Here is a 27618-nt window from a genome sequence, read left to right as displayed (position 1 = left end):
ATAAAGTGTATTCAGACATAGGGAAAGCTTTTTAATCAGTTTTTAGTCAAAAATTTGGCTGCCAAGGGGTCAAATCCAAAAGATTTGACCTTTACGATCTCTAGCAAACTATTCAGCCAATTTGGAGTCTAAACATTTGAAATTTTACATAAAAGGTACTCAAATATGCAGCAACCTTTTTAATCAGTTTTTGGGCGAAAATTTGGCTGCCAAAAGATCAAAGTTGAAAGAGTTGACTTTTGCGGACTCTACCAAACTCCTCTGCCAATTTTGGCTCTAAATACTTGAAATTTTAGATGTAGGTTACCTGGACATGAATCAAACTTTTTAATATATATATATATATATATATATATACCCACACACATGCAAATAAAGTTACGAACAGTACATAGGACACGAGCAAAGCCAGGCTGAACTGCTAGTGTGTGTGTGTGTGTGTGTGTGTGTGTGTGTGTGAGTTTTCCTCATTGAAAGCATTTGAAAAGTTTAAATTTGAAAGTGCTAATAAAACCAAATAAATGTTTTTTCTTTTTATTTAATAAACACATTGTTTATTTAATTAAAAATTTTCGGTTTTCAAAGAAACCTTTTTCAAGTAAGCACATTTGAAGTGTTTTTTTCCTTTTTCTTTTTCAAATGCTTTCAATGAGAAAAAATCAATTAACCTACAAATGCGAGCTACATCACCCAATCGGACATATAACAAAAGTTCATGAGAGACTCGTGGACACGAAAAATACCAAACAAAATGATGTTGAAGAAAAAGAAAAAGAACATTTTAAATATCCCTACTTGAAAAAGGTTTCTTTGAAAACCGAAAATTTGTAATTAAATAAACAATACATTTATTTACTGAAAGGAAAAAAAAAACAAACCCCACATATGTTCGACTTTGTTAACACTTTCAAATTAAAAATTTTCAAATGCTTTCAATGAAGAAAAAATCATACACACATATATACATATACATACACGCATATATATATATATATATATATATATACACACATACATATATATATAAAGACATACATATACGTATATATATACACACATATATATGTATATATATATTTAATTAACTTTCTTGGAATATATTTTTGGATTTTACCGTCATTGGATACTTTACCTTTCACCAGACTATCCAGTCACGTGAAATCACCCTTTTCTTCCCCCTATTCCCTCTGCTTCACTTTTTGTTATCAAGTAAGATCTATGACTTACTTGTAGTTTCATCAAATACTTTTGCATACAAAATCCGATCCCGATATATATGTATATATATTCACACATATATATATATATATATATTCACACACATATATATATATATATATATATTCACACACACATATATATATATATATATATATATTCACACACACACACACATATATATATATATTCACACACACACATATATATATATATATTCACACACACATATATATATATATATATATATTCACATACATACTTATATTCACACACACACACATATATATATATTCACATACATACATATATTCACACACATATATATATATTCACACACACACATATATATATATTCACATATATATATATTTACATATATATATATTCACACACATATATATATATATTAACATATATATATATATATTCACATATATATATATATATTAACATATATATATATATATTAACATATATATATATATATTAACATATATATATATATATTAACATATATATATATATTAACATATATATATATATATTAACATATATATATATATATATTAACATATATATATATATATTAACATATATATATATATATTAACATATATATATATATATTAACATATATATATATATATATTAACATATATATATATATATTAACATATATATATATATTAACATATATATATATATATTAACATATATATATATATATTAACATATATATATATATATTAACATATATATATATATATTAACATATATATATATATTAACATATATATATATATATTAACATATATATATATATATTAACATATATATATATTAACATATATATATATATATATTAACATATATATATATTAACATATATATATATTAACATATATATATATTAACATATATATATATATATATATATATTAACATATATATATATTAACATATATATATATTAACATATATATATATTAACATATATATATATATATTAACATATATATATATATATATTAACATATATATATATTAACATATATATATATATATTAACATATATATATATTAACATATATATATATTAACATATATATATATATATATAACATATATATAACTACTTCATTTAGTCACATAAAATTAATATATGAAAGTATAGATTTATGCGTAAACTTTAAGTGCTCAATACGTAGGTAGAGCTAGGTAGTAATTTATAAAATATATATGGCGATTAAGCTACACTGAATATTCTGCGTTTCATCCACTATAGGATTCGTCAGGCTTATGTGCGAATTCTGTGGTTGTTTCTTGTTTTTATATATGTTGAGGATATTTAGTTAGCCAATCAGCTTTCTAGTATCCACCGTGCCCCTTCCTATCAGCCAATGGGCATGCATTTTATCGAACAAAGGATCTGTTTTAGGACTATGTTAGTGGTTTAAGGTAGACATTTTCCATTTTTTTTTATATATATATATATAAATATACATATGTGTACACACATACACATGCACATATACATACACACATATATATATATATATATACATATATGTGTGATCGTTTATGTATATTCATGTTTATTTAATTTATTTATTTGTTTGTTTTCTATTATTATTGTTAGTTTTAAAGCTATTTTGTATCGCTATCCTAGAGTAAGTTTTATTTTGTGAACACAGTTGTTTGCTATTTCTCATCTACAGTTTAATAGATTTTGGAGTTCTTTAAAGTACAGGATAGCAAATTTTTCATGGAGGCATAATTTACATGGGTTGTCTAAATGTCTGCACGTGGTAGCTTGTCTTATTATTTTCAATTCGACTACCGGCGAATGTCCGCTTTCTTTGAGTTCCCAGTATTTATTCGCTAGTGTTGTTTTTATACGGTGTTTTTTATTTTTGAATGTACTTTTGTGGTCATAGTATCGGGTTTTGAAATCTAAGGAAGTCCATTCCTAACTCGATCGTAAGTAGACTCAGTAATAACTCAAGCGATGAAAATGCATTTAACAGGTCAACCAATATCTATGAAACAGCCCTAAAAAATAGTGGATACAAAAATATCGATATCAAATATAAGCAACAAAACACCAACAACTATAATAAAATCAAAAATAGAAGAAAAAGAACTATAATTTGGTATACGGCCCCATACAATCAAATGTTAAAAACAAAACTTGGCAAGAAATTTCTAGATCTTATTGAAAAACACTTTCCCGCAACCTTCAATAAAAATACCTTGAAGTTATCTTACAGTTGTTGCGAAAATTTAGAGATGATAATTAAAGCACATACTAACAAAATACTAAATGAAAACAATGTAAACAACAACAAAATAAACAATAAAAAAAGTAGACACCATGCCAAAAATAAAACCAACACTAGCAGAAATAATAATAATAATAATAATAACAATAATAATAATAATAACAAACCAACCCCGGACAAGAACAACCATACCATAAATAAAAATACTAATAACGAACAAGATAAATGCAACTGTAGACACCGCACACTTTGCCCAGTCCAAAATAAATGTCTAACAAAAAGCGTAGTTTATCAAACAACAATATTTGCGAAAGAAAACCCGAATAACAAGAAATATTACGTAGGCATGACTAGTTAGTTAGTTAGTAGATGGAATTAATAATTTTATAATTTACATAAAAATTAATAATTTTATTATATCATAATTAGGATCATTTAATTCATTTTTATGTAAATTATAAAATTTGCCTTACTCACTCCTTATGTCATTATTTAAAACCTAAATCCCAACCCTTATCATTCTTATCACAATAACTGCCAAACCCCTTCTAATTTTACCCCCTAAGCCCCTTAGCATGAATACTATACACCCATAAACGATGCCGCAGTCATATCTACCACACATTTACAACCCATAACGTCTGGTAATATGTCTATCCTTATTATCTGCCAATTACTTAGAGTTCTCGCCTCATAGTTTCTTATTGGCTATTTCCATGGTTAGGTCTTGATTTCTAATGTTTTAATTACGTACTTATCACAATTGGTATCCTCTGACTTGCTTCTCGGTCTATTATCGACTTGTTAACAACTAATCATTTACTTAACTTCTACTTTAATTAATTATTTAATCTACCATCTACATATAATATATATTATATATTTTTCTTTTATATTTACCTCTCACTAATTCTCTCTATAATAATTATCATATTTTTTAACACGAAGCTTATTTACATATATTTACGTATTTGCGTATATGCATATACTCAAGCACATGCTCCTCCCCCATTGATGTGTGTACATATTTTGTACATGTGTATTCATGTGTATGTATTTGTTTGTTTTCGTTATTTACTTATTGTTAACATTTTTTTTATAATTATATTAATTCTTATTTATTATTTAATTAACTTACTGATATTCTTACTTATTTTTATTTTATCAAAATAAACCTATAACGAATAGTTCACCTATTTACCCTCCTATCTTTCTTTCAACTAAATGCCCGACAATTCAAAAAAATTATAAATAATAAATAAAAAACAACAAATAATTTTTTCAATCTCTTCCTGCCCGGCTAATTTTTATATATATATGTATATATATGTATATGTGTGTTGTATATGTATATATGTATTTGTACTTGTGTGCGTATCTTCCACATGTGTTTTTATGTGTGTGTGTACTTTTGTGTGTATGTGTTTTATTCACTTATCACAAACATCTCCCTAATAATTTTATTAATTTATTATTTGATTAACTTACTGATATTCCTACCTCCTCTATATTATTAAAATAAACCTGTAACTTATAATTCATCCTACTATTTTCCTTCTCTCTTTCTTTCAAGTACAGCGCCTGACAATTAAATTAATAAATATAAATAATTTATAAAATATTTTTCAATCCCCCCCTCCCAGCTAATTTATATATATATATATGTATGTATGTGTGTGTATTTGTATTTATATATATGTTTATATATGTATATATGTATGTATATGTACGTATTTGTGTATATATATTTATATATACTTAGACATGTGCTTTTCCCCCATTGACGTATGTGCATATGCTGTGCATATGTATGCGTGTGTTTGTATTTGTGTATGTGTGTTTTTTATTAATCACAATTTTTCCTTAATTTTATTAATCTATTATTTAAGTTACTTACTGAAATTTTCACCTATTTTATTTTATTAATATAAACCCGAACGTATAATTTCTACCTGCCCGGCTAATTTATTTATTTATATATATATGTATGTTTGTGCATGTATGCATGTGTATTTATATATATATATATATATATATGTATGTATGCATGTATATGTATGTATATTTATATTTTTATGTTTACGTATCTGTTTTTTTTTCTTTTTTTTATACTTAGGCATGTGTTCTCCCCCCCATTGATGTGCCTCCATACGTTGTACAGGTGTACGCGTGTATGTGTATTTATGTGTGTGTGTGTATTTTATTTACGTATCATAAACAATTATTTATTAATATTTTAATTTTTAATTTATTTTTAATTTATTTTATTTACTTACTGATACTCTTACCTATCATTATACTATCAAAATAAACCTGTAACGTATAATTCATTAATTTATCATTCTATTTTTCCGTTTCTTTTTCTTTCCTTTTTTATAAACAATAAATATCTTTCAATCTCACCCCGCCCGGCTAAATCAATTTAAACCTCATTTTCAACTCGTTCCTTCCTCCTCCCACCACACCATGCCCACTAACATTAACTCTCCAACCTGTTGCCATGGTGATCCTTTAAATTAACTGTTACTTATGCCGTTATAAATATGAATAGCGTCTTTTAAGTTTAAACCGTTATAAACTAAAAAAAACGTTTATAAGAATTAACACATAATTAATATTTAATTATAAACCCCTCTCTTATCATATACACTCCTACTACTTTAAATTCCAACGTCCTCTCCCCTCCACTTCCCCCTTCTTTTCTAACTCCCCTTCATCTACGATTTTTCCATTCTTATTTGATTTTATAACTTAGTCCATCTATGAATTCTGACGATGCTAGTTGGATATTTCCTCTCTTTGAGGATCTTCCTCTAGTTGAAACAATATGTAAACTCATTCTGGACTCACAGTAATAAATTTCTTATATACTGCTCTGGCTACACATTGAGCACTCTAGTCCGGTTTTTTCACCACTGGTAAATAAATATATATATATATTCACATATACATATATACATATATATATATATATATATATATATATATATCCACACACCTCTATATATATAAAAATGTAATTCTTGGTTCGTTCAAAGTTGATACAACCATATTTCTACATTACCAATTTACTTGAAATTTTCAGACAACCCATCTTTAGATTCAAGGGATGTTTCTATGTCATTAAAATAAATCTACATCGCCAGTTATTAAAATATTAAATAAAATAAAAATATTTTTCGTAAGTAGTGCGAACCTGTTTTGTTGATAGAACTGAACTTCTGGTTCGATTCATTTCACACACCACGATTTGATGAAACGAATTAAAAGATTTCATTTTCTGTTTACTCGATAAGTAAAAAAAAAAAAAACATAATTCATCTGTTTATCTTCCAATTTTTTTTAATTTAAACATTTTTTATTTATTACATCAGGCAAAAAAAAAAAGTTCGTCACATGCTTTTTGAGTCAAAGTCGTGTTTTTGATTTTGTTTTTTTTTAGTTTTCGATATAAGAAAATATGAACTTTTTTATTCTTTTTTTTAAAATAATAATGTTATTATTTCAGCATGGATCACTCTCTGCATGAGTACCATACTTTCACCTAACAATTTAATAAACAAAACATGGTACTTATGCAGAGAAAGTACCGTGCTAAAATAATAACGTTATTTAGAAAGCCATTCTTAACATGAGCAGGGTGTTTTGTAACTATTTTGTAACTATTCTATACTTTCACCTAACAATTTAATAGACAAAAGATGGTACTTATGCAGAGAAGGTACCGTGCTGAAATAATGCTATTAAGAAAGCCATTCTTAACATGGGAAAGGGAGGGTGTTCTGTAACTATTTTATACTTTCACCTAACAATTTAATAAACAAAAGATAGTACTTATGCAGAGAAGGTACCGTGCTGAAATAATACCATTATTTAGAAAGCTATTCTTAACATGGGGAGGGAGTTTTGCATCTATTCTATACTTTCACCTAACAATTTAATAAACAAAAATAGATAGTACGTATGCATAGAAAATACCATGCTGAAATAATGTTATTTAGAAAGACATTCTTAACATGGGGACGGTATTTTGTAACTATTCTGTCCTTTCACCTAACAATTTAAAAACAAAACATGGTACTTATGCAGAGAATCTACTCTGCTGAAATAATGATGTTATTATTTAGAAAGCCATTCTTAACATGGGAGTAGGGGTGTTTTGTAACTATTCTGGACTTCTAATAATTTAATAAACAAAAGTTAAACTTAAGCAGACAAGGAACGGTACTAAAGCATTGACATTATTTAGAAAGCCATTCTTAACATGGGGAGGGAGGATGTTTTCTAACTATTCTGTACTTTCGGTGCTAATGCACTTACTGATCCATGCTATTTTTTAAATCGTATTTCCACGTTTAATTAAAGTTTTATGATATATATTCACACACATATATATATATATATTCACACACATGTATATATATATATTCACACACATGTATATATATTCACACACACACACCTATATATATTCACACACACATACACATATATATATATATTCACACACACACACACACATATATACATATTCACATATATATATATATATATGTAGACTTGTATGTAATATACTGAGTTTGTGTAATTCAGTAAGTTTTCATATACCAATGAGTTTTAATTAAAAGAAGTTGACTTAAGGAGTAAGCTACAAAATTATCATATTTCATAATTGAGCATTACTATACTGCCTGAAGAAATGCTAGTATTTGAAAATTTTCAAATGATATAATGTGTGAAATCGTCGACTGGACATGGAAACAATTGTAACGTAAAATGAAATACACTTTTTGTTGCTATCAACACCTTTTTTGAATGTCTGGATTTTGCTTTCACAGTATATATATATATATATATATTCACACATATATATAGGGTGTCCCAAAAGTAGCTGAATTGATCAAATATAAGTAGAACATTAGAAGCATCAAACTAGCGGAAAAAGATTTCAGAGCATCTGTATTAACCCTACTAAAGTCATCATATGTTGTTAAACCATTAAGGAGTCAATATTTATCGTAGAAAGGTACTTTCAGTTGAATTTAAATTTCAAATACGTCAGTTGCACACACACATATATATATATATATATATACTAGCAGTTCAGCCTGGCTTTGCTTGTGTCCTATGTACTGTTCATAACTTTATCTGCACATATATATATATATATATATATATATATATATATATATTAAAAAGTTTGATTCATGTCCAGGTAACCTACATCTAAAATTGCAACTGTTTAGACCCAAAATTGGCAGAGGAGTTTGGTCTGCAAAGGTCAACTCATTCAACTTTGACCTCTTGGCCGCCAAATTAAGTGAAAACTTAAAAAAAAAAGAAAAACGCATTTGTTCGGCTTTATTAACTCTTTCAAATTTATATAATTATTAAATACCTACAGAAATATATTTTTGTGGAATCATCAGTGCAGGGTGTCACGATTAACAGGCAACAGAAGTCATATCTAGCTTCATTAGCAAGGACCTGAACCATTTGGCTACTGTCAACCATGGGAGATACAGTTGAAATTAAACATTTATTCTTATTACATGCTTTTAACGTCAGTCAGAGTGATCTAATCATTATATGACGATCTGCGCATATATACACTTGTGAGAAAAAAAATATGGGCTAAACAAATTTTATATATTTTATCGCACTAAAAGCTATATTGGACAAAGAACGGTTGAACAAGGAAAATTAAACGAGACTAATAATACAGAACAAGATATTTACTTTAATAAATGTTTAGTATGGAATCGCATTCCCTTTTGATTACTTTAAAAGATCAATCCTTTTAGACATGCTCTCAACCAAAGTAAAACACTGTGAAGAGGAGTTGCTATTCCATTTGCTTTGCACAGCTTCCCACAGTTTGTCATTGTTTGAAAAAGTTCTTCCATCCAATGCATGAGATATTATGGGCCAAATATTCTCGATTGGGTTTAAATCGGGGCTTTGACCTGACCAAAATATCCCATTAATTGAATTATCAGAAAACCATTTTTTGTGACTTTAGCAGTGTGTGCAGGGGCATTATCATGTTGAAAAATAATGTTCTTAGATATTCCCAGCTTCTGGATACTTGGTAACAGTCCTGTTTCTAATATTGAAATGTATTTCTTTGCATTGATTGACTTCTCACATCTAATAAGTTCCCCAACTCCTGCTGAAGTAAAAGTTCTCCATACCATTATCCCTCCATTCCCGTGTTTAACTGTCGTTTTTATGCAACTTGCCGAAAATCTTTCTCCAGTTCTTCAATTGCACCATTCAGAAACATCGGGAGTATCAATAACAAGACAAAATCTTGATTCATCTGACCAGAAAACATTCCTGAACCAATCTGTATCTTTCTTGCCATAACACGAGAAAAATCTCTATCATTGATGTTCTTCTTAGATAAAAATAGCTTCTTTGCACACCTTTTAGAAGAAAATCCCATTTTTTTTCATTCGTCTAGATATTGTATATCTAGAAAGAGAATTTCCAGCGCCTGTTTTGAATTCTTTGCTATGGTCAACATAAATGTTCTTTCAATCCTTCAAAACAATTAATTTAAGCATGTGGTTGTCCTCAAAGTGGATGCTCTAGGGCGACCAGATCCAGATTTCCCTTTTACCAAGCATTCGACTTCGAACCTTTGACCAATTTGCTTCACTGCAGAAAGAGAGGTTTTCACATTTTCTTTTCTTAAAATATCAAAAATCTGCTTGTAACTCATTTTGGATTGCCTTAATCCTGTATTCTGTTTTTTTTATATCCTCGCCAAGATGCGGTTTTACCATTAATTTTTCCACTTATTATTATATGTATAATAATAATAATGATCTGCAAAATAGAAATTTTCAGTTAAAATTAACAAAAATTAATGGAAAAATATTGAAAAATCGATTTCTTCCTTCTTTCACTCTTGGCCCCTTTTGTTTTGCTCATGAGTGTATATGTGATGAGAATAAAGAAAATACTATTCCTACAAGATGGTGAGATAAATGAAACAAACCAACTCATATGTTCATCGTTTTTATTTCAAGATTAAATTGAAGAAAATAAAATACCAGTAGAATATTTGAAAATATGCTTGTGAAAATCTGTATTTTAATTCATGTAGGTTTCTTATTATTATAGAATATATTCTTGATTGATCAATATCTCTATATGACATTTTACCCCTCTAACTATCGAAAACCATGGAGGCCATTTCTATGCAAATATTTCACACTTACAATTCAAATTCAGTGTCTTGTTGAACTTAAATATGCACATTTCATCTCCATTCTACAAAAATTATACTTGGCCCTTCTTGCATCACTCTCTCCCATGTACGTAGTAGCAAATGTTACTCCTCTTTAGAGTTGTTTCTCCCACAACCCTCGAAATAATCTTTTTGTCACACTGGGACCCAGTAATATATGGAAGCCCACACCAGCACAATTGTACGTTTTCTTCTATAGATGTTTTTGTTATCAGGCAAACCATTAAAACGGAACTTTTCACTACTTCCCTGCCTCCATACCAAGAAAGCACATTGTATTTAGGTTTATCATTTCTTCATACTTTTGCTGTTATTCTTATTGATTATATTATTATTAATAGAAGTTTTCTTTCTTTTCCTAAATTCTCCAATACTGATTTCATAAAAGATACATTTTTCCATGGTTCATAATGTGTTTCTGTGAAATATAGACAAGGACTTCTATGATTCTTTAGTACTTTCTCATAACAATTTAACAAAAACATATCATAGCATTATTATCATCATCATCATTTTCTTTTTGGTATACCATATACTGTTACATTTAATTAGAACATTGATTAAAAAAAATATAGAATAGCATGAAACATTTTTTTGCGCAAATACAATACAATTACTGATTAGTTGTGTACACACGGTATCACATACTACTACCGTTTTACATGGTTCACAATGTACTTCTGTGGAATACAAACAATGATTTTCATGACTATTCAGTACTTTCATCTAACAATTTAAAAAAAATATTGTAACATTATTTAATTGTAACATCAATTCGAAAAAATAGCACGGGATGTATTCATCAATAAAGCAATAATAGCCTACAAATAACAGTGCTCGACAGTGACCGCCATTGCAATGAGATGACACGAATCACCTCAAATAGGCGATGACCACTAAATGCTGCAAACAAGCACTAATTCCCATTAATCAACAATGATGGCAATTACCACCAGTGGCTTCTGCTAGCTGCCACAGTCAAACAATCAAAGTCAGATGATTTCATTTGGGCCACGGCTGCCAGTGCTCATTATTTTCCAGAGCCAGCAGTGCCCCCCGCCTACCCCAACCATAGTTTTATTTGCTTTCAGTGAGGAGGGAGGGACTTTACTGATTCTGTTTTGGCTTTGTGTCAAACTTCAACCAGACAATTCTGGTACGTGGGTCCTGCTATATAGTAATGATTTTAAAAAATATGACTTGGGCACTATTTGCCAGATTTGAAACCAGAACGTTTAGCGCTCCAGCCTTAGTCATTATTTATTGCTTCAATGTCATTACTGTCTAAGCTACTGACAGATTGATATGATAGGTTAAAAATTATCAAATTATTATAAAATTATGAATATTTAATTTTAAGCATGTGTAAAAGAAACAGCAGATGTAACGTTTTATTCAACTTGCCCTGCCAAAGTCAACTGTTTTGTTTTCAATTTTGACCCGTTAGTAACAATATTTGATGGCTAAAACCAAATCAAAAGTGTGCTACAGGTCCATCAAATATATCAAATTTTAACTCTGTAGACCAAATATTTAGAGAGGGGTTTGATAGAGACTTTTATCACACACACACTGACAAGATCACTTATTTTTATGAGCTAGGGTGTTTTCATCTTAAATTCCATGCAATTATGCAGAATGTAGAAACTATGCATAAATAGAATTCAACGTAATAGTGAAATGAAACCAATCATCTAATAAGAAACCATAAAAATGGATAAGTAATTAATTAACACTTGTTTATCAAAAGAATATGCAAATTAGTTACCTTCATATAGTTGCTCACATATCTATGACTGAGTATATTAAGAAGATCATTTTAATAATTTTTAAATAAAAAAGTAAGCTTTTAATATCAATGTCAGAGTGAAAAAACTCAACTTTATATGTGCATAAATTATTGCAGGTAATATTTTAAATGATGTGAGTTAACCTGTGTCTAAATTTAAATTTTGTTCTTTTAATATATAATAAATTGTAGCAACCTTTGTGCATTGCACTGATTCAAGAAGTCTCAGTTAAGACTTATTTATAATAAATTTAATGATATTTGCTTATTTGAAGTTAAAAGAATGATCATGCTACAATGAATTCTCTGAACACATAATTGCCATCATGTATATGTTGGTGAAACTCAAAGTGGACTAGAGAAAAAGACTCAATGAACATAAAAGATATAAAAAATAGCAATTCCCTGAATGCTTTATTCCCTCATTCATTGCATTTAATTTGTAACAAACAAAATTTATTAGTTGCTCAATAGTTGGAATTACCCAAGACTAACAATTAAAGTAGCAGAGTCAGTTCACATAGGAGGAAATGATAAGAATGTGCATAAAAATGAGATAAAGACTAGGGCCAAAGATAGATTAGTTTTGAAGTTAACTTCTAATAGCTGTCCAACACATGAAGCATGTGAAATAAACATCAAACTAAATATAAAACTGAATATTAAGCTGCTTTTTATGTGATATTTATGAAGAATACATCAAGAAGTTGAAAATTACCTTCCTCTAGATTGGCGCTGTCTTAATGTTTCTGCAAGTTGACTATTTGGAAGAGCCATGATCTTTTGCCGACACTCATTCTGGTATGATATTTTGCCCAAAATGTATCCAAGCAATGCAGCACCTTTAATTGGAAGAAATAAAAAATTCATTAATATTAGTTGTATAGATGAACACTACACAAGAAATTATTTATCGCAATAGCAATAGTTTCATATTTATCTTTACAAAAGTTAGATATGTTTACACATTTGTATGTACAGAATTTGCTTCTAAACTGATTGATCATTATGAATTTTAAAACCAAATTTCTAGGGGCAAGGGGTCTAAAAGTGAGTTAAATTTAGTTTTGTGCAAAAAGAATAATAATAAGAATGAAAATCGCTCATGAGAATACAACGATTTCATAAAATTTTAATATGTAATAAACATTAATAAATATTCCTAAAAATTCATTTTTTTCTTTTAAAGTATTTAAAACAGTTTTTTGGGAGCATAATATCGGCACTACAGCTCCTATTTGAAATTCAACTATATCAAATTTGCATTAAACTAAAGCCATAATCATTAGACACTAACAAAGCAAGATTCCCTGAATTTCAATTTTTTTAGTCTCAAATTTTAGATATTTTCTAGAATAAAAATGTAGGATTCGAGACATAAGGTTTAATACTATTATATCTTGATTTTAATCTTTATAAGGGGACATAATAGTAATGCAAAACCTATCCTGAGAAGCGTAATTTCTATAATTGTAGAATATTATTTTCATAAGTCTAAAATGTCAGGGTTGTATTTTAAATGTGTGTTTTACCATTATTTCCAAATAAAAAATTGCTGTTATAATCAACTAATCAATCTATCTTAGCCCAAAAAGCTTTTTTCATGCACAACTGAATAAACAGTTAGAAAAGCTTTACATTAAATTGATTTTTTCAAGATATTTTTCTGCCTTGGATTTGTTGTCTATTTTAAACAGATTTTTATTGAGATTTAAAAGAAAAAAAAATACATTTAGTTAATTTATCACAATTTCAAAACTTTAAAAGATAACATTTACTAAACTTTAGGAAAAGTTAAAAATTTCAGGGATAATTAAAAAAAAAATAATATGCAAATAAATGTGACACCACCTCTGTAAACTATGATTGTAAATGCTATAAACCCTAACACCATAATTTCAGAGTAGAAACTACACCATCAAATAAATAATTGCTAATTTTATTTTCGATACTCATATTACAGAGAATGAAAATAGAAAAGATCAAGTCATATTAAATTATGAGAAAATTAGATTTTAAAAATTAAAAATAACCTAGCAGTAGCACTCTTACAAAATGGCACTTTCTCAGAAAGCTTTTGTGGATTCTTGGTTTCATTTTGATACCAAGGTATAATAGGTTGAGTCAATCTTGAACCATAAAATTTAAAGCCCAAAGCTTTTGTTGACTGTAATAATGAAAAAATTCAAAATTCTTTCCCAATTCAATACAATTACTAGTTCCATTTTTTTTTTTACATTTCTAAATTACAGAGTTGTAGTTTTTACTTTTTGGATTAGTGTAAACAAACTGTGTAATGTGTGCATATATTTTTATAAAAGCAAAAATGCACTGTGTGTGTGTGTGTGTGTGTGTGTGTGTGTGTGTGTGTGTGTGTGTGTGTGTGTGTGTGTGTGTGTGTGTGTAGTATAGGAGAAGATCTTTTTAACCGTTTTTTTCAAATATTTTCCTCATAATTGTTTAAAATAAACTAAGAAATTCTCTTAAAAACAAACAGTTTGCAGCAGTTAATCATAAGTTGAACAAATGTTATTTGCATTTTTTCATAAACAAAAACAATTGAACATGATCAACCAGGAAATTTCTTAGTAAAAAAAATTTGAAAAATCATAGACTAGAAACTTATTTTAAAAATGAGATTATTGCAAGGAGAAAAAAAAAAAAGAGAAAGAATGGACAAAAATTGCAATCGGAAAGGTTTCATATAATTGTTAAAAGAAAGGAGCTTTGTTATTTTGATAGCATTAAATTTTCAATACATTCTACCGCAGAGCGGAAGTCATTTTACAAGGATGCAGTGATTTACCTTCATGCTAGAAATAAGCACTGTGCTATCAGCAAATAACACATCACTCAATAAATCCCAGGTCTGACATATAGATGGTGCTAGAAACTTGGATCCACCAGTTCATTCCAGAATCAAATCAGCAGTCAGTTAAGTGGACAGCAGCAGGTGAAAGCTGTTCAAAGCAACCAAAGCTGCAAGCATCAGCAAACAAAGGTTTTGGTTTCCATATTTTGCAATGTGCAAGTTATTTTGTTCATTGCTTACCAGGAAAGACCATCATATATTGATATGGATACATTTGAAGGAAGAAATCACTAAAACATGGTCACAAATAAAAAAAGAAAAAAGTGTTGCAGGAATTGCATTTTGATTTGCTTCTATCTCTAGATTTAGGCCACAGTAACTACTGACTGTTTGCAGACCTCAAAAGAATGCTCCAGGGAAAGTAAGAAATATTTTAGAGCTGAAAACAAATTGTTCTACAAAAAGGAATCATATCATTAGAGAAACATTGGAATCAGTGTATTAGCTTAGGAGGAGACCATGTTGACGAATGAAATCTAATTAAGTTGTTGTTTTATTAGTTAAACCTGAGACTTGCAATTAAGAAAGATCTGATTTAATTAACTATTGTATTTTTTGCAAAGACCTTTATGCCAAACCTTGTCAACGGCCTTTCAGTTATCTAACAAACTGTCCCAGTGAAACCTAACACACAAAGTATGGAATAAGGATCTACTAATAATAAGTCAAGATATCCAAAAGGGACACTTCTCAATCGACACCGGTTGACTGCGAATGCATGTGTCAATCTATTTATTTAAAGTTTAACCTGTTTCGAATCGATACAAATCATGCACAATAAAAATAATTAAATTAAAATGAAAATCATTTTTCTTATTTTTAATTACTAAAAATTTAATATTTGATGCATAAAAATTACTAGGTCTAGAAGGATTTCTTCTTCACTCACTGAAGACAATAAAGGGGAGCATCCAAAATTCTCATTTGAAAAACCATGATCTCTACGTTCGTTTTTAATAAACGAACACAAAGACTGTGGTTTTTCCTTTATATTAAAAATCAACAAATAAAACAAACAACTTAGGTTGTGTATGTTTGTAGACAAAACCATTCTAAACATGTGGAGAGCGCTTAACTATCCTGCACTTGCACCTAACAATAAACTTAAAAAACAAAACATTGTTAATGACCATTTTGGTAAAAAAAAAGAAAGTCCATTGATAGATACTGCTACAAATTTGTGACCCCCGCCCCAAAAAAAAGAGAGAGAGTAGAAACAGGGATACAATAAGTACACGAGAACCAAGAAAATACCCCCCCCCCAAAAAAAAACACAGCCTACATTAAAAAATAAATATTTAATGTTTTTCTTAAATGCCTAAAAAACGAAATTGAACAAATGAATGAACTCCTTTTAAAATGAGAAATTACTTGATAGATATTTACCCTGTGTTTGTTTATTGAAAAGTTAAAAAAAAGAACCCTCCCCCTCTCCGCATCCTACATCAAAAAATATATTCCCTCCTCCACTTTTCTTTAAATCTTTCCTTAATTTTAAAATTTAATGAATAAAACAACCCAGATTGTGTATACTTATAAATGATATGTGTGTTGGCAATCAGTGTCCCCTTTGAATCTTTTGGCTTCCAAGGTCGTTATTTCATAATTTGACCCACCTAACATATCTAGTGTACCCATATATGTTTAAAGAAGGCTGTTAGGATATCTGCAGTAGAACAAGATATACTGCCATGTGATTTAAGATACTGCATTCAGTGACCACAATGGTATATTTCTAAATGCCTGTAAAAATATTTGTTTGATCTTCTATGTCTGTGTAAAATATTGAAAAAATAGAATAGCCAATTTTTTTTTTGCTGAAAATCAGTTTGTTCTTTAATGTTTAAAACAAAACATTTTAAAATTTTTTGTTTTATAAAAAAGACAAATTATAAAATTTGAAAAACAAATCACAAACATTTAAGAAAAGAAAAAAAGGCAGTTTTAGTGCAAATTATCAAATCTTTTGATTCTTGTTCAGAATTCTCCATTAAAAACCCAAATAATGCTACACATACTCAACTCATGATAAAATGGAAATATATTTAAAAAAATCATGTAAATTGATCAAGCAATTTTATTTTAAAATACATTTACATGATTTTGGGAATATGGTATTTTCCCTTTGTCATGGCTATGTACATGATAGATTTTGACCGTATTTTTGTTTTTTAATATAGGGTCGATTCTGGACAAGCATCAGGTTTTCTATTAAAAAAAAAGAAGCTAAATTTACAGAATTTTACAGAAAACTCTTAATCCCTATATATAATAAAAGAGGTGCAGTTTTCCCTTTCTGCACCAAAATATCATAGGTTTACAGCAACTAGGCTTAGGGCCAAACAAATCCAACTTGCCTCCTCCCTTGAGGCTTGCATTCACGAACATCTGTGAGCTTAGAACTAATTTAGTTGATGTAGAAGCATTTCTCCTAACAAATACCCCGGATATCTTAGCACTAAGTGAGACTAACCTACACTCCTCCATCCCCTCTACTTTAACATGCCTGGATATCTCCACCTCTGCCATAAGGACTCTGACAGACATATGCACGGACTTGGAGTTTACATTCGTAATACCCTTCCCTGGACTAGAGAAACAAACTTAGAATCAGACGATCAAACCTTTATGTGCTTTAGACTTAACATGCAGCACAACATTAGCTACTACCGCTTTCCCTCGACCCAGGACTGCACCATAATAAACAAAGTCTCTGACAGCATAGACACAGCACTCTCCCTCGACACTAGCGCACAAGTACATGTATTTGGTGACTTTAATGTCCACCACAAAAACTGGTTGGGATTCTCTACTCACACAGATGCAGCGGGCAGCACAACACATAGTTTCGCTATATCTCACTCCCTATCACAAATTTTTACGTTTCCAACCCGTTTCCCTTATCAGAGATGCCCTATGGGAAAATATTTTTTCTCTTCCTGCTGAACAGTGCGCAAATGAGACCACTGTATGGTTCAAAACTGCAATTGAAGCACATGTTCCCATGCGGAAATTTTATAGCAAGCCCCACTTTCCCCAATGATTTACTTCGACTTGCGCAACTGCCATTGCTCAAAGGCAGCATGCATACCGCAGACTTAACCGACATAAGTCCAGTTCAAACAGACAGAAGTATATAGAAGCTAGAAGTAACGTTAAGAAAGAAATAGCGACAGCTAAAAGAGAATTTACTGAAACTACTAAAAAATGCATCGAAGCACAGAAATTAGGAAATCGTGACTTTTGGAAAATCTACAACAGTGTAGTAAATAATGGGCAATCAACAATTCCCCCACTAACCAACAATCACGAGATTGTTTGCTCAGCAACAGAGAAGGCTAACATGCTTGCCAGTCGGTTTGCCTCAAACTCCACACTGGACTCACTCAACCACCCCCTACCTGACTTCCCTATGCAGACAGACGCCATGCTAGACGATCTGAAAATCACCCCTGCTCTCATAAAAAACTTGACACTTCAAAAGCATGTGGACCCGATTTCATCCCAGCTGTGCTATTAAAAAGTGCTCTGCTGAAGTAGCTCCAGTTCTCTCCAAACTCTACAACAAATGTCTTAATGAAGCTTGCTTTCTGGGCTGTTGGAAAACTGCTTCTGTGGTACCAGTATTCAAGAATTCTGGCGAAACAATGGACCCATTAAATTATCACCCCATTAGCCTCCTTCCACATTTTTCCAAAATATTTGAGATCATAATTAACCAAGTTCTAGTCCATCACCTTACAGATGCTAAACTTCTGACTGACCGACAATATGGACTTAGACAAGCCTGTCCCACAGCAGACATCCTAACTGTAATCTCAGAACATATACACCAGTCACTGGACAAAGCTGGGGAGGGCAGAGCGGTAGCTCTAGATATATCTAAGGCTTTTAACAGGGTGCGGCATGAGGGTCTCTTCAGGAAAATTAGATCATACGGTATCACTGGTAGAATACTAAACATAATTAAATCCTTCTTAGATAAGAGAAAAATCCAGGTTGTCCTCGATGGTTGTACATCTAAACAATATGATATAAATGCGGGAGTGCCCCAAGGGTTTATCCTTGGACCTCTGTTGTTCTTAATATTCATAAATGACCTCCCCGACAAAATTGCCTCTGAGATGGGCATATATGCTGATGACACCACACTCTATAGCAGGCACGACAGGAAAACAAATGAACACATATCTAAAGAAATGGCAGAAACACTAGAGAATGACCTCAAATCTGTAGTGGAATGGGGACAAAAATGGATGGTCACATTCAATGCCACCAAGACTAAACTAGTTTCCTTCAATAATTACAAGAAACCTTTTCTACCACCAATAGCAATGACCAACGACACTTAATCTGAGAGTACATCTTTCAAACTCCTTGGCCTAATGTTCATGAGTTGGAACAATTACATTGAAAGCATTGCCAGGGCCGCTGCAAAGAAGGTAGGCTCTCTCCTGAAAGTATCCTGCACCTCTATAAGGCAACCATTCGCCCATGTATGGAGTATTGCTGTCACACTTGGGCTGGTGCATCTTCTACTAGTCTCTCGCTCCTAGACAAGGTTCAAAAGAGAGTCGCCAATCTGATAGGTCCTAAACTGGCATCTAAGCTTCAGCCTCTGTCCCATCGACGAAATGTTGCATCCCTCTGCTTGTTCTACAAGTATTTTAATGGAGAATGCTCTGATGAACTGCAAGCACTTGTGCCCTCACGACGTAAACACCCTCGACAAACCCGACAGGAAGCTAAATCTCACCCCCACACAGTAGAGATCCCTAGATGTAAAAGATCTTTCTACTCCAGTAGTTTCTTCCCTAGAACCGCTAGACTTTGGAATTCCATTCCAGGTCCCTGCTTCCCCAAGCGTATAACGTGAACAGACATCTTGTTGGCCAAATCCCCACATAGTACCCCTGTAGATGTTACCCCTGATAGTAGCCCCCTACACCAAAGTGGCAATGTGCCTTGTTTGGGGTGAAAATGTAATAAAAAAAAAAACCCAAAAAACATACAAATTTATTATGTTTACACTATTATTCATTATCTTATTTAACTATAGAACAACATTTTAGGCACATTAATTCGTAGTATTAAAACATTAGATTTAATCCTAGGAGTGTCATCATCATCATCATTGCCTGCAGAGGAAGTAGTTCTCATTTCCCCCCCCTGTTCGTCAAATACTCCTACAGTCACCTACTTACACTCATCAGGGACTTAAATTTTGACCCCTTCCTATGTAATTGATCTATTCACATTTACCTTCACTTTTTCTACACCAAAATAACATGACAAGTTGATTTTTTTCTTTTTAGATAATTGTTATTTTATCAACTTGCATGAAAAGAGCTATACAAAAGATGCTTAAAACCGTTTGAATTATGCAAATACCATCAGTAGTTCAAAAGTTATGAGAATTTTAAGTGCCAGAATTTAGGCTTTTCCATGGACATTTTTCTTTAGAAAAAGTGGGCTAAATTACGAACCTCAACATTTCAAGAAATTCAGTAATTTCACCACCATTTATTTATTTTTCAAGCTATTCTCATGAAACTTGGCACCCTTATGTAAAATTGTGTGCTCTTTCTGATTATTCAGTCAAATTTGAAGTATCTCTTTACCATAAGCTGTGAATTATAAATTCAGATGTACAAATTTTATTTATTTTAACTGGCGCATGGTATCATACAGTGGGTGTCTATTTATGAACAAAACTAAGTATTATAGTAGTATTTAAATATAGCTTTATTGAGAATAGGCATTTTCCTGCCTCCTCACCAAAGGAGAGCTTAATCTGGTTGTTGCCATTGAATGCCTAAAGAGCATTCATGGACGGTATTTACTACTTCCCTCAAAGAAAAAAAACTGAGTAGATATGAATTAATCTCGGAAATAAATCAAAATTTTTTGTATAGATTTTGGATTTCTGTAAAAGATGAAAATTCCCATAGTCGACCAGAACTTAGGCATTTTGGAACCAGTCCAATTTTCAATTTTGTAAATCTTCTCTATCTGGCCCAAAATATACCCCTATTTTCTGAGATGCAACCATAAATCATACTCTACATGAATCCTTGATGTAGCTTTCACAGTACCAGGATACCAGGAATCCTGATAAGCAACAACTATATATTCACTAGTTGATGGTATTTTTGTCATTTCTATTCTGTTGTTTTACTGAAAATTCAATTATGTAAACAAAGAAATAAAATGGTAATTTTTTACCTTGTTTCATCTTAACATTTAAAATGATTAATTTTATATGGTTTTATGGTATGCTGAAAACGAATATCGCATTTAAATTTTCTGCAAATAAGTAGTTTTTCAGATATTAAGCAATGTTATTTCTTATGTTATCACTGGTGGTCATCTTGGTATGCACAAGTGTGCAAACATAACCCCGAGAAACTATGGACAAACGCATGTACCAAAATGGCCACCAGCAATAACATAAGAAATGACATTGCTTAATACCCAGAAAGCTACTTATTTGCGTAAAATTTAAATGCGATATTCGTTTTCAGCATACCTGAAAACCTTAAAAGATAGTCATTTTATAGAAAAATGTTAAGGTGGAAACAAGGTAAAAATTTACAAAATGCATCACAATGAAATTCTTTATCGAACCGCCTAATTATTATTTATTATATTATCTATATATCTATAAAAGTGAACGTGTCTGTGTGTCTGTCGGTGTACATTTCCCTATGCAATAACTCTGTCAATTTTTAGTCTACAGACTCGAAATTTGATATATAGGGTACTGAGATTTGGGAAAATCTATGTGATCAGTTTTGGGCCAGAAATTTGGCTGTCAAGAGGTCAAATTCAACGATTTGACCTTTGAGAACTCTACCAAACTCCTCCGACAATTTTGGGTCTAAACACTTGAAATTTTAGATATAGGTTCCTTGGACATGGTTCTAACTTAACTTGATTTGAGCCTAAAACAATAAATGTTAAGGGCCATAATAGGGGTCAAAGTTAAAAAAGTTGACCGTTTTTTTTTTGCTCAGCATACACCTCCAAACACCCGGGCAACGCCGGCCACCCATGTTAGTCTATATATATAAAAATGTAATTCTTGGTTCGTTCAAAGTTTATACAACCATATTTCTACATTACCAATTTATTTGAAATTTTCAGACAACCCATCTTTAGAGTCGAGGGATGTTTTTATGTTATTAAAATAAATTAACATCGCCAATTATTAAAATATTAAATAAAATAAATATATTTTTCGTAAGCCGTTAGTGCGAACCTGTTTTGTTGATAGAACTGAACTTCCGGTTCGATTCATCTCACAGACCACGATTTGACGAAACGAATTAGATTTCATTTTCTGTTTACTCGATAAGTAAAAAAAACAAAAAACATAATTCATTTGTTTATCTTGCAAATTTTTTAATTTAAACATTTTTCTTATCAGGCAAAATAAAAGTTTGTTGCTTGCTTTTTGAGTCGAAGTCGTTTTTTTTTTTTTTTTTTTTTTTTCGATATAAGAAAATATGAATTTTTTTTATTATTATTGTTTGTTTTTATAAATTGTTTGATAAAAGTACAGGTTTTTTCGAAGAAATTTTTTGGATTGATGACGTGCTTAAATAATATTTGGTGCTAATGCAGAAAGTGGTCCACGCATTTTTAAAATTGTATTTCCACGTTTAATTAAAGTTTTATTATATGTTTTTTTATTCAATTGTAAGGTTAAAATACAGATTAGGTACAAAAACCCTCCCCTCCCCATGTTAAGAATGGATTTTTAAATATTAACTTTATTATATCAGTACAGATCACTCTCTGCATGAGTAACGTACTTTCACCTAACAATTTAACAAAACAAAACATGTTACTTATGCAGAGAAAGTACAGTGCTAAAATAATAACGTTATTTAGAAAGCCATTCTTAACATGAGCAGGGCGTTTTGTAACTATTCTATACTTTCACCTAACAATTTAATAAACAAAAAATGGTACTTATGCAGAGAAGGTACTGTGCTGAAATAATGCTATTAAGAAAGCCATTCTTAACATGGGAAAGGGAGGGTGTTCTATAACTATTTTATACTTTCACCTAACAATTTAATAAACAAAAGATAGTACTTATGCAGAGAAGGTACCACGCTGAAATAATACCGTTATTTAGAAAGTTATTGTTAACATGGGGGGGGGGGAGTTTTGCATCTATCCTATACTTTCACCTAACAATTTAATAAACAAAAATAGTACGTATGCATAGAAAATACCATGCTGAAATAATGTTATTTAGAAAGACATTCTTAACATGGGGACGGTATTTTGTAACTATTCTGTCCTTTCACCTAACAATTTAAAAACAAAACATGGTACTTATGCAGAGAAGCTACCCTGCTGAAATAATGATGTTATTATTTAGAAAGCCATTCTTAACATGGGAATAGGGGTGTTTTGTAACTATTCTGGACTTTCACCTAACAATTTAATAAACAAAAGTTAAACTTAAGCAGACAAGGAACAGTACCGAATCATTAACATTATTTAGAAAGCCATTCTTAACATGGGGAGGGAGGATGTTTTCTAACTATTCTGTATTTTCGGTGCTAATGCAGAGAGTGATCCATGCTATTTTTTAAATCGTATTTCCACGTTTAATTAAAGTTTTATGATATGTTTTTTTATTCAATTGTAAGGTTAAAGTACAGAATAGGTACAAAAATCCCTCCCCTCCCCATGTTAAGAATGGTTTTTTAAATAATAACATTATTTTAGCACGGATCACTCTCTGCATGAATACCGATTAATGTTTTGTTGTTTGCATTTTTTTACCATATTTTTTTGTTTTTTTTTAAAGAAAACCTTTTTTTAACAAAAATTGAAAGTACAGGTTTTTTCTTTCTTTTTTTTTTACAGAAGTTGTTTTTATATAAGAAAATATGAATGCTTTTTCTTTATTAAAGAAATTGGGTACTCGTGCACTTATTTGATCCGTGCCGAAATAATAACGTTATTATTTAAAAAGCCATTCTTAATATGGGGAGAAGAGAGTGTTTTGTTCCTATTCTGTACTTTAACTTTACAATTGAATAAAAAAAATGGTAAATTTTTAGATTAGGTCCACCTCCACAATTTTCTTTTAAATGACTACTTTTGAAGGTTTTCGACTATGCTGAATACGGAAATCACATTGAAATTTTGCAGAAATAAGTAGTTATCGAGATATAAAAAGTTGTATAATGCATTGAAATCTCTGGCGACCATCTTTTTTACACGCTTGCACACGTCATAAACAAATCAATGCACGTAACAAAGATGGCCGTCAAAGAATACAATGCATAAAGCAACTATTTATATCTCGATAACTAATTTCTGCAAAATTTCAATGCGATCTCCGTATTCAGCATAGTCGAAAACCTGTAAAAGTCGTCATTTAAAAGAAAATTGTGGAGGTGGACCTAATCTAAAAAAATACCAAAAAAAAAACAAAACTTTAATTAAACTTCGAAATATGATTTTAAAAAAATATTGCGGATCAGTAAGTGCATTAGCACCCATTAATCGACTAACGTCACTATTCTGTGCTTTCAACTAAAAATTTATTAAAAAAAACAAAAGGTAAATTTTCACATTAAGTCCATGTCCACAATTTTTTGACATGGGTAGTTTGGGGGTGTTTATTCTGAAAGCCGTTCTTAACACGGGGAGAATGGTGGTATTTATTCCAAAAGCCGTTTTTAAAAGACGAAAGACAGGTAAAAGGTTAAAACACATGGTTAGGCATGGGTGTTGTTTATTCTGAAAGCTGTTCTTAATATGGGGAGGTTGGGAGTATTTATTCATGGCCGTCAGTAAATTATAGTGCATAGTACAGGTCTTTATATCTCGAAAACTACTTGCCTCTGCAAATTTTAAATGAGATTTTCTTATTCAGCATAGTCGAAAATTGTGGAGGTGGATCTAATGTAAAAAAAATACCCTCCCCCCAAAAAAGATATTGTGAAATTTAAATTTAAGCGCGGTACTAAAAATAAAATTAGACAGAAAAATACATCTTTGGGTTTGTACTTGCACAAAGACTTGAAAAAGTTGTCAACAAAAACAAATATATAACAAGTAAATATTATCAAAGGCAAGATAAGTTACTTTTCTACCTAATTGGATAATTTTTAGTGTTTTTATTGGGTTTGTACTACTGTACATATAGATTCGAAAAAGTTGTCAAAAAATAAATGTATAACAAATATTATCAAAGGCAAGATATGTAACTTTATTACCAAAATGGATAATTTTTTTGTTTTTTTAATATAAAATGTTTATTCGGCTTGAAAAACACAGCGTTTACTGCTATATTTGCAAATTACAAATGACGGCAGACTGTGTTAAACACATTAGGTTTGGGAAAATGAGTTAAAACTAAAAAACTATACAAAATACTGTTAAAAACCAAATTAAGCCACAGCAACGCGTGGCAGGGTACAGCTAATATATATATATATATATATATATATATATATATAATTAAACTAAAAATAAAATAACAGAAAAAATTCACTAGAACAAGGAAGACAAACATTTCATGAACCCACTGACATGATGATTATTAAATTTTAGTTTAAAATAAAAAAATAACTATAAAAGGGAGGCTGTTTTTTGATATTCTGTACCTGACTATTATTAGAAATTTGTGGTACACAAGAATTTTTCACGATGCTTGAATTAATTACGTCATCATTTAGAAACCCATTCTTAACATGGGGAAGGAAGGAAAATATTAATTAGCAAATTGTATGCTAACATTAGATTTGTGGTCATTACTTATTACAATTGTACAATTACTTAGATCAGTATGAATAAGGCTGCTACAAATTCAGTATAGGGTCATGCGAGAAAGCAAATAACCTGGATACAACCAGGGATACAAAAGATTGTTCAACACATGTGTTAACACTAAACTGCTGATTAAAAAACTGCATTTCCTAGAAAGAAAAAATTAAATTTACATACTATCTGCTAACATCAGTATCGTTATGTACCTTTTTTTAATGTTAGGTGCAAACACGGTTTGTTTAATAGATGACCAAACTCAAACAACAAGCACAAGTTCATAAGTTGAGTATATACCAATCTTTCTATAAGAATTCATTTTCAACCTATTTTAATATTTACACATTTCTTTATTAGCATGCCAAAATGCCCCCCCCCAAATACCATACAGTAGTTGCCTCCATAAAGAGAAATCGTCGATCAGCAAATTATGAAGGGTCTCAAAAGACAATTTTGTAATTTCATTCACCACAGATGAATCTAGATACTATGAGTCACATCAACAAGACAGAGACATGAGGCAGAACAGGCTCAACCTGTGGGCATAAACACATGTGCCGAACACATTGTTGAACAAAACAAATATGCTGTACTTGATGCCATGCAGGTACAATTCTCACACAGAAATGTTGCTCAGTCAAGCTGTCTTCACAATTAAAAATAATGTTCCTGATGAAGTTAAGAGATATGAAACTGGCTGTTACATTTCTACTAATGAAGCCATTTGGTAGCAATACACATGGCCGTTAAAACGCTTTGGATAATCACAGATTTCAAGGGGTTTCTGCTAAAATAGTAATATTTTAAAAACCAAAGCACTTTAAGTCTTCAAAATACCACTGTTTTGTTCAGAAATGAATATACTTTCAAATGAATTAGTAAATAATAACATACATTATATATTTTTAGAGTTTTAAGCAAATAAAGTGATAAAAATGTGAACATCATAAAATGGCATTTTCGGTAAGATTTTGTAACGACCCCCTCCCCCCCTGATTTCTAAACATTTGTACCGTGTTTCATTGAAGAATATTTTAATGAAATTTGGAAATTAGCCAAAAGAGATGTCATTTTTAATAATTTCGAATGTCTGAAATTCATTTGATCACTCGTTTTTTTGTGTTAAAAAAAAGATTTCAAAATGATGAGTATTGAAAATTTTGAAAAAAATTTTCTTCGGACACTTACTATTAAATAAAACAATCTTTTTACTATATTTATTCGTTAAAAAGATGATTGAACAGTGTTTTCTCTAGTGATACGTAGCAATTTAAAAACATACCATCCGAAAAAAATCGTTATGAATTTGAATCAAAACTTCTGTAGTATTAGTGATTGCAGCAGCGATAACGTGGCGTAAACAGAAGTTTGTTTTTGTTGTTTATTTTTATTCCGA

The 27618-nt window shown here is 30.3% G+C and overlaps 1 protein-coding gene across 1 annotated transcript in view; it reads right to left on the bottom strand.

Moving 5' to 3' along the window:
- Positions 1-27618, bottom strand: part of LOC145268203 (OCIA domain-containing protein 1-like) — a 137770-nt gene that overhangs the window by 35109 nt on the left and 75043 nt on the right. Inside the window, exon 5 of the mRNA XM_080123466.1 lies at positions 13269-13392. Within this exon, the coding sequence (XP_079979592.1) occupies positions 13269-13392 (124 nt within the window). The remainder of the gene's footprint in view (positions 1-13268; positions 13393-27618) is intronic.

Source organism: Euprymna scolopes, chromosome 43, assembly GCF_053919585.1.
Source record: "Euprymna scolopes isolate OS-2025 chromosome 43, ASM5391958v1, whole genome shotgun sequence".
Classification (NCBI taxonomy): Eukaryota; Metazoa; Mollusca; class Cephalopoda; order Sepiida; family Sepiolidae; genus Euprymna; species Euprymna scolopes.
This window is presented reverse-complemented; position numbering and strand designations above follow the sequence as displayed.